This window comes from Caenorhabditis briggsae, assembly GCF_000004555.2.
Source record: "Caenorhabditis briggsae complete genome, chrX, whole genome shotgun sequence".
Lineage (NCBI taxonomy): Eukaryota > Metazoa > Nematoda > Chromadorea > Rhabditida > Rhabditidae > Caenorhabditis > Caenorhabditis briggsae.
The window spans coordinates 20,813,420-20,826,006 of record NC_013491.2 but is presented as its reverse complement, the minus strand read 5'-3'; the positions used below and the strand labels follow the sequence as shown (position 1 = coordinate 20,826,006).

Sequence of the window (12,587 nt, the reverse complement as noted above, 5' to 3'; positions counted from 1 at the left end):
TTAAACAAATGGGAAAATTGGTTTTAAATTGTCTTTTACAAAAAAGACAATCTTTAAAGGTGGGGGGACATGAAAAAAATAATGTTCTCGAAATTCCGTTCAAAGATGCCCCTCGAGGAGTTGAACTTGTGAGGGCGAAGAAGAGGGGGCGGCGCCGCTACCGACTGAGCCACGCGGGCAAAGAGAAAGCGCACGCCCGATTGCATACATAAAGGCGAGGACGACACCTTTAACAAGCTGAAAATCGCCTCCAAAGTGCGAAATTGCTTGATGTAAGACTGTTTGACCCTTTAACACCCGAACAAACACGAAAATCAAACATCGAAGACGGAGCGATTGTAGTACAATGATTGTACTACAATCCATTACAAAATTTTTGGTCTTTTGATCATTATGATGGGTTGAATACTCGCAGAGTTTTGCAGGGTACAAATTTCAGTGCAAAATTCCCAAAAACCCCAAATTTTTGACGCTTTTTCAAGATTTTCAAGAAAATGAAAAACTAAAATGTAATAAAAAATCCAAAATTGAACGATTGTAGCAAATGTCTCTGCGGTATTGATAACGTTTTTATTTTTCTGATGCCGTAAAAACCTGATAGAGTTATGCACGGTTGAATGAAACCGGTTTTTATCATAAATTTGCTCAAATTCCTCCCATTTTCATAAAATTTTGTGCAGCTGATAACTGAAGTTTTTAGTAACTAGCTCAAATTCATCCTTTTCTGTGATTTCCATGACTCTAGTGATAAGTTTCTATAAAGAAGAGAGAAAGGGGGAGGAGCGTGAAAAAAGTCATGGCTAGAGTGCAGACGACGGAGACCGTGAATTCTCAACGAATCAGTTTTTTTCAGGCTCTCTGCAACCAACCACATGCCTAGATCCTGTCACTAGCAATAAGGTCTTCCTGCAGCTGCTTCCATTGCTCGAAATGTTGGATGAGAATACTCTTGAGGTCATCAGCAAGATTTTAAAGCCAACATCAATCAATTTGACTGGGATCAATATGACTGAGAAGATCTTTGAAGTGATTCGATCATTTAACTTGACTTAAGTTTGTGTTGCTTCGAACAACTCAGAAATTTCAAAAAAGATCGGAAGTATCATTCCCTCTCTAAGAAATATCCACCGGTAGCCGCCACTAGAAGATCTCTAAGGCATGATTGGAGGTGTAGACGAAAACGAAAAGGGTAATTATCCAATTATAATGCACACCATTAATCTGAAAATGTTCCAGGAATCGGTGCAGTCTACGATCTTCCAGCTGTTCTTCGAAGCATTCTGAAACAAGAATCACGAGATAGTCTCACTCATCTGGATCTGAGCCCAGAAGCAACAGTATTTCGCAATCAGGGGCATACGGAGCATTTTGCTGATGGATGGGCAAGAGAGGTGAGTGAAATGGGTTTGGCATTTTGGATTTATGTAGCTTGCCTCTGAGCCGACATGTGTAAAGTAGAATTCTGAAATCTTTTGGGAAGAATATAAATATTTGCAAACGGGTCGATATAATAAATGAAGTAGGTCTGAAAGTTTCAGATCGGTCAAATGCTACCTTCCTTGAAGAGTCTATCCCTCCGCCATCGTATTACGACTTCTAAAGATTTCCAGGACATCTGTTCATTCTTTCCTAATCTTGAAAACCTTGATCTGGCTTATACTGCCATCGAAAGTTTGACTGGTATTTCCCAGTTGACAAAGCTCAGAACCTTGAGAATTGGAGGCTTGCAATTTGAGAAGTCTCGTTGCCTTTTGGATATTTTCGACATCGAGAATCTTGAAAATCTTAGTTTCGCTAAAACGAGCGTTTTTGGCGATTCAGTCGGAACTATCGAAACGTACTTACGCTCGCGACGTCCTTTCCCAAATTTGAGGCATTTGGATCTTTGTTATTCTTCCGTCGAAGACGAAGCTATTCGAAAACTAGTAGAAGCGCATCCGACACTGGAATCTCTATCTATTACCGGTATGCGATTCGAAAATAATTATTTGTTCCAAACTCAACAATTTTCAGCCTCTGTTTCACTTCAGTACCCAGGACTCTCAGTTTTCCATCCAGCAACTCTCCAAGCCGCCACAGAAGCGTTGAAATTCTACTCTGCTGAAAATAACGCGCCGATGGTTGGAGCAATGTTGGGGAACATTTGCGGTGTTCTGGATACTCGGGATCGTCTGCCAGTGGAGGCTTTGGAAGACTGCTTGAAGCAAGTGGTTTCCTCTCTAGAATCATTCTGTTTTTTGAAAATAGTCATGATGTTAGGATCAAAGTGCTGCGAGAAACTTTTGAAGTAAGATAATCTGATTTTTCTAACAATAAGCAAAATAAGTTTTTTTTTTCCAGAATGGCTCCACTGAACACCTACAACCAAGAGGATCTTGTTCGATTGGTTAACTTTATTATAACGTCTATCAGCCCAAGAGTCAAACTGATTGATAGCCATTATCTTGCTGATAAGGCAACATGCCCGTTGTGGAATGTTCTTAACAACCGTGAAGTGTTATTAAATACTCCATACATTGATTTGAATCAAATCTGCCGTCTCAACATTTCGATGCTTGAGAAGATATCAGATCAACGAGGATTTATCACTTCACCATGTTATATAACCATCTTTGATATCATCAAAGATCGTATAAATACAAATTTGGAAATGTTCCAATCGGTACAAAAAAGAATCATTGTGAATCACATTTCACAAACTCGCAACTACCTCGTTGTCTGGGAGCTCCAGGAGGACATAGGTGCAGCAGACCGGCTTATTCAATTCATTGATATCAATTTTTAAATCCTTGATTTTTCTGTAACATCTTTTTCACTGTTTTTTATGGCCTCAATGACCCTTTAGTTACCATAAAATGTTGACCAATTTTTATTTTTTCTGGGTAAATCCAATCCAATACTTCATCGCGTGACTTCCTTTTTAAAATGTTTCCTTCAAAAACGAATTATTCTGGTTCGTTAATAAACTAATCTGAAAATAAAATTCATAAGTTTCTGGAAATTCCGAATTTCCATCCGAAAATCCAAAAATTTGAAATCCTAGACAATTTCCAGTCTTTTTTTATTACAGGGCGAAACAAATGAAACTGTGAATTTCGCGCCAGTAGTATAGTAGATTTTCGAACCCTGAAAAAGTCATCCAGAATTTTTCAATTTGTCTGAGAATTTCAGGGTATACTAAACAGAAGTAGAGCTTCATTTTTGTTGGTAATGAACAACTTTTTTGCCAAATTTTAATTTGACTAAAAAAGTGTCAAAAATAGCACTGAAATGAGAGAAAGGAAACTTTACAACTGCTCATCTTTTTTTGTTCAGTTTGTACAAAAAAGTTGTCAATTACAAACATTAAGCTCTATTTTTATTTTCTCTAATCTGAAATTTTCAGACAAATCGAAAAATTCTAAACTAGATTTTCAGGAGTTTAAAATTGACAATTTTCAACTGAAAAAGCCAATCATTGACTGTTTTTTGTGGAGTACTATATCTTATTCAGATGGAATTTTACAAAAAAATTGTTAACTACAAAAATGAAGCTCTATTTTTGCTTAGTATATTCTGAAATTTTCAGAAACATCGTAAAAAATCTGAAATTGATTATCTGGACTTCAAAGTCAGCTATTTTTCACTGAAGAAAGCCAAAACATGGTATATTTTTGCCGTGTACTGTATCTCATTTAAATGAATTTCTCCGAAAAAATTGTCAATTACAAAAATGAAGCTCTATTTCTGCTTAGTATATTCTGAACATTTCAGACAAATTCAAAAATTCTGAACTAGTTTTTCAGGACTTCAAAGTTAACTATTTTCCCTTATCAAAACCCATAAATCTTATTTCCTTATCTCATGGAAATTTCGTACTTTTTCTTTTCTTATGAAAAACAAACCAGTTCATCCCAATCAGTGCCTTTTGATCTTGAAAGTTCCAATATGCCAAACGGTTACAGTTATCTCTCCTCCGAATGTCTGCGTCTCCACCAATTCCACACTCTCTCTCGCTTCATTTAGTCATAAAAACAAGGAAAAAACAAACAAGTCTGTGTGGCTTTTCGAAGAAAAAGGAGGGTTTCTTCTAAACTGTCGAATAGGGGAGAACAGTAATAATTTTTGTTTTGTTTAGGACTTGTTTTCGTTTACGAATGGTATAAAAGATGGGAACGTCGTTAGAAAGGCACTTCGATTCGTCGTCATGGCAGACGAAAAACAAAAACTCGCCGAGATCGAGAGCCTTAAGAAGGTCGCCTTCTTTGGTAAGCATTTTTTGTTTGGAAAATTTTGAAATTCGAAGTTTGAAAATTTTTAATTTTGAAGTTTTTTAAATTATTAAAAAAAATTCTTTTAAATTTTACATTAAAAATTCAATATGTTTTTTTTTGGGAATCTTTTTTTCTAAATTATAAGTCGCTTGGATTTTAGAAATTTGAATTTTTGAAAAATTTGAAATTGTTAAAAAAATATTTCTTCTTGGAACTTTTCAAATCTCCAAGATTTTTAAAGATTTTGAATTTCAGAAATTCAGAAAATCTGGAGTTCTGAAAATTCAAAAACTCCTGAAAAACAAAAAATTCTAAAAATCTAAATTCTGAAACTCTGAATTTCATAAAATCGAAAATTCTGAATTTCTCATTAAAAATTCTTTTTTTTCATTAAGAATTTCAGAATTTCAGAAATTTGATTTTAGCTTTTCAAAAAATCGGAATTTGGAAAAATTCTGAAATCTTCTGAAACTTCGAAATTCTGAAAATTTGAAAATTTGAAATTCTAAAAATCTTAAATTCTGTTTCCAGGCATCTCCGTGGCGACCATCGCCACACTGGTCGCCATTGTGGCCACGCCCATGATGTACAACTACCTGCAGCACGTGCAGTCCTCCCTTCAAAACGAGGTAAACATCCCGAAAAAAAAATAAAAAAGATTTGCCGCCAGCAGGGGTCGAACCTGCGACCTTGGGCTTATTAGACCCACGCTCTAACCGACTGAGCTATGGCGGCCACGAAGGAGACAAAGGGGGAAAGCGTATAAGAAGGGGGTGGTCGGCGGCGCGTGAGAGGAGAATGAGGCGCAGACACGAGAAGGAGAAGTGTGTGTTAAAGAAATAGAGAGAAAAGCCTAGAAGTAAAAATAGCGGCTTTTGGCCAATTTCGCCCGTTTTTCGAGATTTCAAACGCTAAAAAATGAGTCAAGACCGTCTAAACTCAACATTTTCCAGGTGGAATTCTGCCGTCACCGTACCGATGGGCTGTGGGACGAGTTTAGCCGCTTCGAAGTGGTCCATGGCAAGGAAACCCGTATCAAGAGACGTGCCCGTGCCTTCGGAGCCGAAAGCTATTCCACCGGAGCCGGAGGAGGTGGCGGAGGAGGATGCTGCTCTTGCGGAATCGGAGCCGCCGGACCACCAGGACCACCAGGAGCCGACGGAAACCCAGGAACCGATGGAGCCGCAGGTAATCCAGGACAAGCCGGAGCCGACGCCGAAGCCGCTGCCGCACCAACCGCCGCTGATTTCTGCTTCGACTGCCCACCAGGACCAGCAGGACCAGCCGGAAACGCAGGACCACCAGGACCACCAGGAGGACCAGGAGCACCAGGAAACACTCCAGCTGGAGGAGCTGCAGGAGCCGCTGGACCACCAGGACCACCAGGACCACCTGGAAATGACGGAGCACCAGGAGCACCAGGAAACCCAGGAGCGCCAGGAGCAGTCAACACTGTTCCAGGACAACAAGGACCACCAGGACCACCAGGACCAGCTGGACCACCAGGAGCTGCTGGTAACCCAGGAACCGCAGGATATGCTCAACCTGGACCACCTGGACCTGCTGGAGATGCTGGACCAGATGGAGCACCAGGAAATCCAGGACAACCTGGACCCGCTGGAGACGCTGGAGCACCAGGGTCCGGAGGAGGATGCGATCACTGTCCACCACCACGTACCGCACCTGGATATTAGATATTTTATGTGTCTTGTTTTGCCATTGCTCAGCTTTTTTGCATGATTCCGCTTTTTTTTAAAAACAGTCGATTTCAGTCGATTCAATGAACCTTTTTATGGCTCGAAAGTTGGTTTTTGTTTTTGTCTTCTTTTCAATGACCTGGAAATTTCCAATTTTTCAGAATTTAAAAAAGTTTAGAAGTTCCAAAAACTCGAAAAATCAGAAATTCGGAAATGAAAAATTTAAAAATTCGGAAAATCTAAAAATTCAGAAGCCCTAAAGAAAAGTTATGAAATTTTCGCTTTTTTCCGTAATCTTTTTTTTTGACTTTCGAAATTATAGAACTTAATTCAGAATATAATATATTTATTTCATTTTCATGAAAAAATATAATGAGAATAATAACAAGGGGAATACTGAAGGGATAATTGAAGAAGAAGAAGAAAAAGAAAAATAATTATTTCCAATTCTTGCACGAGCCTCATGAATTGACGAGCATTTTCGGTTGCGAATTCTGATGGAACTTTCTGAATCTTGATTCCGCTCACATGTGCCTTCTTCGCATATGCTGCTCCAAAATCCAAGGGCTGTCCAATTCCCAAACCGCTTTTCGTAACTTCAATCCGGTCCAGAATGTCCTGGAACTGTTCGAAGCTCGTTTCGCCATAAGTCTGAAAAATAAATAACATTACGAATTATATTTTTTAGAAAAAAACAGAGACAGACACATACAGTACCAGTCTACAAAACTTAGTTAATTTTTTCCATTGTCAGGAGTCTGGAGCGCGGCTGCCACGCCCATTTTTGTAAATGCAGAAATCAGAACAAGAAATTTTCAAAAAAAAAAGCCTAGCCCCAGACTCCTGAAAATGGTCCAAATTGCCAAATATTAACTGAAAATAGTCACGCAGTTCTAGTTCTTACCTCTGAAACTGACATTGGCAACCATTCGGAAATTGGGCCCCACCACCAAAACTACAGTATCCAGCACCTTGGGTGGAAAACGAAAAACTCGAGTTCGTTATCCTCTACAGTCACGATTGCTTTGGTTTCATCTCTTCGCACGATACAAATCTCTCCGCGTTTTGTTCTCGTCACAATCTTCTGGCGGAGGTATCCAGATCGGTTTGGATGCTTATGGTAAACTTTCATCGTCGCATGACAATGAACCAACTATCTCAATAGGGCATCTTTGTTGATTTCATGATCGGCAGTGATAACGTGCAAGTGTTCGAGTCTTTGCGCTGATCCAGTCATCCACAAGCGGAAAAATTGGTTGTATTTCTGTGGTAGCAAAGGCGATTCGAAGAATTGGGAGAACGGAAATCGTCCCAATTGAGTGGATGGATGTTGAGCTTTGACCAGACAGATCCATAAATCCTGAAACAATAATGATTTCAAAATTAAAAAAAAAATTCACTCAATCTTTAAACAAAAAACAAAAAACCTACAAAAACCTACAAACAAAAACCTAAAAAAATATTATACATTTTTATACATAGTTTTTCATATTGACTTACAGTCGCGTGGTGTCCTTCCCTTTTTGGTCGTTTCCAATTTCTGAGTCACCACAATTTTTGTGCCGTTGTTACAGAATTGCAAAATTGCTCTCAATTTAATCATAAGACCTGGATCAAAAGCTAAATTGTTGCAGAAAATAATGGTCGCTTTCTCTTTCAAAAAAGTCTCAGTTTCTTCGGTATTGAAATCTCCGAGTTCCAGCTCAAATGGCCGTGGCTTTTCCCCAAAATGCCGCATCAGCTTCTTGAACTGACGAGCGTTTTCGTCCGCAAAACCAGCTGGGACCTGTTGAAGTTCAATGCTTCGCACGTGTGCTATGTTGGTATACGCAGCAGCAAACGTTACCAGCTGCCCGATTCCAGATCCCAAATCTATGAAGACGTCGTCTTCTTTGACACCAAGCAGGTCCAGGATTTTTTGTAATGTCTCGATATTCGTTTCACCGTAAGTCTGGAAAAATTATTAACATTACGAAGTGTCTTTAAATATTTGTGAGAGAAAAAACAGAGACGGACTCCTATACACAGTAACAGTCTATAAAATTTTTAAAAAAGATTTTTCAGTTGATTTGCGGTCTATTCAAAATACTGTGAAACAAGACATTTTCAAAAAGTTTTGTGAATAAAAAATTTTCAATCTAGGTATTTTATACAAAAAAAAAGAAAATGGCCACAATGTTTGAAAATCAACTGAAAAAAATGCGTTTTTTTCTATCTTATTTACTGTATGTACGTTTAGTGAACTAACCCCGCTGCTGAATCCTGCATAATACGTGTTTAGCACTCGTGGATTTGGAATGGCGAGTTGACATGCTAAGTCACAGATTACACGGAACTCGGAAGCTTCCTTTTGGCGCCAATTTTCTTTTGAAAGTAGAACATCACGCGGATTCTAAAATTAAGAAATTAAAAAAAAAGTCTGGCGAAAATATAATCAAAACTATTTACATTTTTACGAAATACTTTGACACTGTTGTTGAACGTTTTCAAAAAGGGTCCTAGTTCACTGTCGGCGCATTCGTCCCAATGGAGTGGATGGATATTAAGCTTTGAGAGGACAGATCCATGTATCCTGAAATAATAACGATTTCTGAAATATATTAAAAATTTTCACTCACTCTTTGAACAACGTTTTGATGACCGATGCAGCGTTCGGCTCATTGGAAGTGAAGTCTAAACTACGTCCGTATTTGCACACTGACTCGATTGACCATTTCTCTACTTTAGCGGCGATTTTTGAATCTCGTCCAGCGTCTTTGGATGGAGCGTTTCTCTTAATTGCCGATCTCAAACTTCTACCACTACCGTCGGTGGTCGGATAGTTGGAAGAACATAAAAAGGTGTTGAGTGATGAGAGTGTAAACGAGATAACGTAAACGGGAGAGAGAGAGAGACATGATATATTGCATTTCTGGTAAGCAATAAAGATTCAGTCTGATTTTTGTTCGAGTTGCTTCATCAGAAAAGTAGCTTCGCTGATTTCATGATCGGCAGTCCACTTCTTCATGGGTAAGGTGGGGTGGCAGTTCTTCGGACAACTTGATTGGATGCAATTGCAATTTATCGTGGCGCCCATGGAACTTCTGTTCGCTGATTTCCAGAATTGTGTCAAGTGGAGCGGCAAACAGGTAATGGCCTGAATACGTTGTCGTAGACCCATTGGAATGCAACCAGTAATGCTGAAAATAAACCAATTTTAAAACAATTGAAAGATACCATTCGTTACCGTGTGACTCACATTGCAAACACACCATTCTTCGTCCACTGAGTTATGAGCTTGCAGCTCTTGAAGTTCTCAAGCGAGCTGTTCGATTGTGGTCGTCCATAACTCCAGTCGGATGTTTTAATTTGTTGACAATCGTCACAGGTTTGTCCAGGTTTCATCTCATCGAAACTCGTCTATCTTCGGATGTTTCATAGTAGCGATAAGCCGTATCATCGTTCACGAAACCTCCGATAGGAGCTACCTGCAAATATCAGAATAAATATACAGCCGTAGAGTTCCTTTGTGAAGAGTGGGTCGGAAAGCTACAGTAACCCAGTATTAAAGGATTGTATAGAGAAGTAGAATAGACAGAATAATATCAGGAAAGTGAAAAAGAATATATACTTCCGACGTTCATACAGAAGAACGTCTACAAGAATATATTGGGAGGGGAAAAAGGGGAATGGAATGAAAACCTAGTGGACCTGTTGGTATTTATAGGTGCATTCTAGGGGGCGGAGTCTGTTCGCTAATTGTCATTGTCATCATTACCATTATCATCATTTTCAATGTCATCATTCTCATTATCATGGTCAATATCATCATTTTCAGTGTCATGTACCGTATTTCCTCTAATAGAATCTCTCCCAAAATTTGAGCTCAATTATCTCGATTCCAGTGAAAGATATCAAAAATAATCAACTGATAAAATATTTATCAGATTATCAGCAACATTTTATCAAATTACAAAATTTTTATATCTTCTGCAGGAGCCGAGATAATTGAGCCAAAATTTGGTAAATGGTGTTTTATTAGAAGGAATAATGTAAAACACACCGTGACAATGAGAATGATCACTCGAATTTCGATGGGACAGGCAAATCAACTACTAACTCAACTTTCCTCTGATAATTGGCTTTTTTCGGTTTAAAGGTGGGGGGACAGGAGATTTTACGGGGGATTTTTGGGGCCAGAGTATGCATTCTACCGTGACGGTGTACAACGCTTAATGTCACTCTGCGTACAGCTGTCGTCCTCGCCTTTATGTATGCAATCGGGCGACCGCTTTCTCTGTGCCCGTGTAGCTCAGTCGGTAGCGGCGCCGCACCCTCAATCCTCGTCCCACACGTTCAACTCCTCGAGAGGCATATTTAAACGAAATTTCGAGAACATTATTTTTTTCATGTCCCCCACCTTTAAAAAAATCTGACATTTTGTTTTTCAGAATCTTAAGAAATCAAAATTATTTGATGTTTTTTCCAAACATCACATTCCACCCAAATGACTAATCCACTCTAAAAGTCAAACACCCAAAATTGGATACCTGAAAAAAAGAGAAGCTAATAGAATTCATTTTCCAGAATTCTAAAGTACTGAAAATCAAGAGAAAAATTATATTTTGATTCAATTTCTTCACCTCATCAGTCACATATTCACGCTTTGAAGGAGCATGATCAGAGTCAGAAGACGTCGAATTATCCAGAAGACACACCCACGGCAAAAAATGAACGAAAAATCTTGTGATTTTTAGATTTTTTATAAAAAATGTGTCAAGGAATTTTGCCTCTTACTTTTTGGTTTTCGATTCAGAATTCAGAATTTGTATTGGATTCTAGAACACTACAAATTCTGAAGACGTGACTTTTAGAACTTTTGAATTTTGACTTGATTCTAGTACTACTACAATAATTTTTGATCTGTCTTCATTCAGATTTTTCCGTTTCTGATTTTTAGAGTTTTAAAATTTTGCATTTTTCGAAAGTTTTACCATAAACCTGTATAAGAAGGACCGGCCCTTCTATTACAGGGACAGATCAATTAGAGGGGGCACTCCTATCTTTCCGGCCAGTTTTCTACCAAAATTATGCATCGAAAATTCGACGAAGTTTCGTTCAAAAATTCAGCAAGATTTTCATCAAAAAATAGAGTTCCAACAAATTTCTATTAAATTTTGGAGTTCCTGAAATATTTTCCACTGAAAAAGTACTGAAATTTTCTGATTTCAAAACATATTTTGAAGGGGGGGGGGGGGTCCTTTTTCACAGAGTGCCCGTCTATTACAGGAGTGGGGGCTTCTATTTGTCCAAGCCCCTCTCGAAGAGCCCTTCTATTAGAGTGGCCCTCCTATTAAACGCGCCTTTCTAACACAGATTTCACGGTAACTATATTTTTCGGAATTTAAAATTTCAAAAACTGAAAAAAACTTTGAATTCTGAAAATTAGCAATATTCTGAAAATCAAAAAACATAAGTTGGATATTCTGAAAATTGTGAAAATTTGTGTTTGGAATTGCTGGAATATTTTAAAAATAGAAAACTCTCAGAATCTGAAATTTGAAAACTTGCTGGAAATCCTGAAAATTCTTGAATTTCGAAAATTTTTGAAGGGGTACTGTACCCCATTTGGATGAATTCGTACGAAAAAGTTGTCAACGACAGAAATGATGTTTTTTTTGTTTAGTATACTCTGAAAATTTCAGACAAATAGAAAAATTCGGGACCACTTTCTCAGGAATTCAAAGTTGGTAATTTGTTTTATTTTCTTTAAATTCTGCAAAAAATATAAATGTGTTCTATTTGCATCACATTTCAAATCCAATGATATCACGATATCTATACTTTTCCGGTCGCTCACTATTTTTCGAATTCCTTCAGAAATTTTTTTTTGAGATCATAGAAGCTGTAAAAAAGTTTGAAGACGTGACTAGTGTCATCTGAAAAAGACGGCACCGGAAATTCAAATCTTAGGGTAGAGATGTGGGGAAATGAGAAAGTGCTCTTGCCTTTTTTTCTTGATTTTTCCAGAAATTTCTGGAGGAAATTAATCGAAAATTTGAAGAAAAAAACGTTCGACTTTAGTGAGTTTTGGACTTTTAGAACATCTGAGATTCTGAGATACTATAAAAGTCTGAAATTTCAAAAATCTGAGATTCTGAGATTCTGAGATTCTGAGATTCTGAGATTCTGAGATTCTGAGATTCTGAGATTCTGAGATTCTGAGATTCTGAGATTCTGAGATTCTGAGATTCTGAGATTCTGAGATTCTGAGATTCTGAGATTCTGAGATTCTGAGATTCTGAGATTCTGAGATTCTGAGATTCTGAGATTCTGAGATTCTGAGATTCTGAGATTCTGAGATTCTGAGATTCTGAGATTCTGAGATTCTGAGATTCTGAGATTCTGAGATTCTGAGATTCTGAGATTCTGAGATTCTGAGATTCTGAGATTCTGAGATTCTGAGATTCTGAGATTCTGAGATTCTGAGATTCTGAGATTCTGAGATTCTGAGATTCTGAGATTCTGAGATTCTGAGATTCTGAGATTCTGAGATTCTGAGATTCTGAGATTCTGAGATTCTGAGATTCTGAGATTCTGAGATTCTGAGATTCTGAGATTCTGAGATTCTGAGATTCTGAGATTCTGAGATTCTGAG

General features: G+C 38.1%; 4 protein-coding genes and 1 non-coding gene across 5 annotated transcripts in view; 2 read left to right on the top strand and 3 right to left on the bottom strand.

Annotated features, from left to right (window-relative positions):
* Positions 1-1,158: 1,158 nt before the first annotated feature.
* Positions 1,159-2,785, top strand: CBG10273 (the record flags this gene model as incomplete). Its single annotated transcript, XM_002631947.1, has 5 exons — positions 1,159-1,189; positions 1,237-1,391; positions 1,539-1,965; positions 2,014-2,287; positions 2,341-2,785. The coding sequence occupies 5 exons, from the start codon at positions 1,159-1,161 to the stop codon at positions 2,783-2,785; spliced, it is 1,332 nt and encodes a 443-aa protein (XP_002631993.1).
* A 1,401-nt stretch (positions 2,786-4,186) lies between these two features.
* Cbr-col-85 lies at positions 4,187-5,947 on the top strand (the record flags this gene model as incomplete). Its single annotated transcript, XM_002631946.1, has 3 exons — positions 4,187-4,247; positions 4,785-4,882; positions 5,207-5,947. 3 exons carry the CDS (start codon positions 4,187-4,189, stop codon positions 5,945-5,947), a joined length of 900 nt encoding a protein of 299 aa, XP_002631992.1.
* Positions 4,915-4,988, bottom strand: CBG28759. Its single transcript has one exon. It is a non-coding gene (tRNA).
* A 601-nt stretch (positions 5,948-6,548) lies between the features above and the next one.
* Positions 6,549-9,334, bottom strand: CBG10271 (the record flags this gene model as incomplete). Its single annotated transcript, XM_045240745.1, has 6 exons — positions 6,549-6,601; positions 7,451-7,901; positions 8,199-8,342; positions 8,399-8,522; positions 8,569-8,736; positions 9,189-9,334. 6 exons carry the CDS (start codon positions 9,332-9,334, stop codon positions 6,549-6,551), a joined length of 1,086 nt encoding a protein of 361 aa, XP_045094229.1.
* Positions 9,335-12,070: 2,736 nt separating this feature from the next.
* CBG10270 overlaps positions 12,071-12,587 on the bottom strand; it is a gene marked incomplete at both ends in the record, with an annotated part of 1,693 nt that continues 1,176 nt past the window's right edge. The window contains one exon of the mRNA XM_045240744.1: positions 12,071-12,582. Coding sequence (XP_045094230.1) covers positions 12,071-12,582 — 512 coding nt within the window. The remainder of the gene's footprint in view (positions 12,583-12,587) is intronic.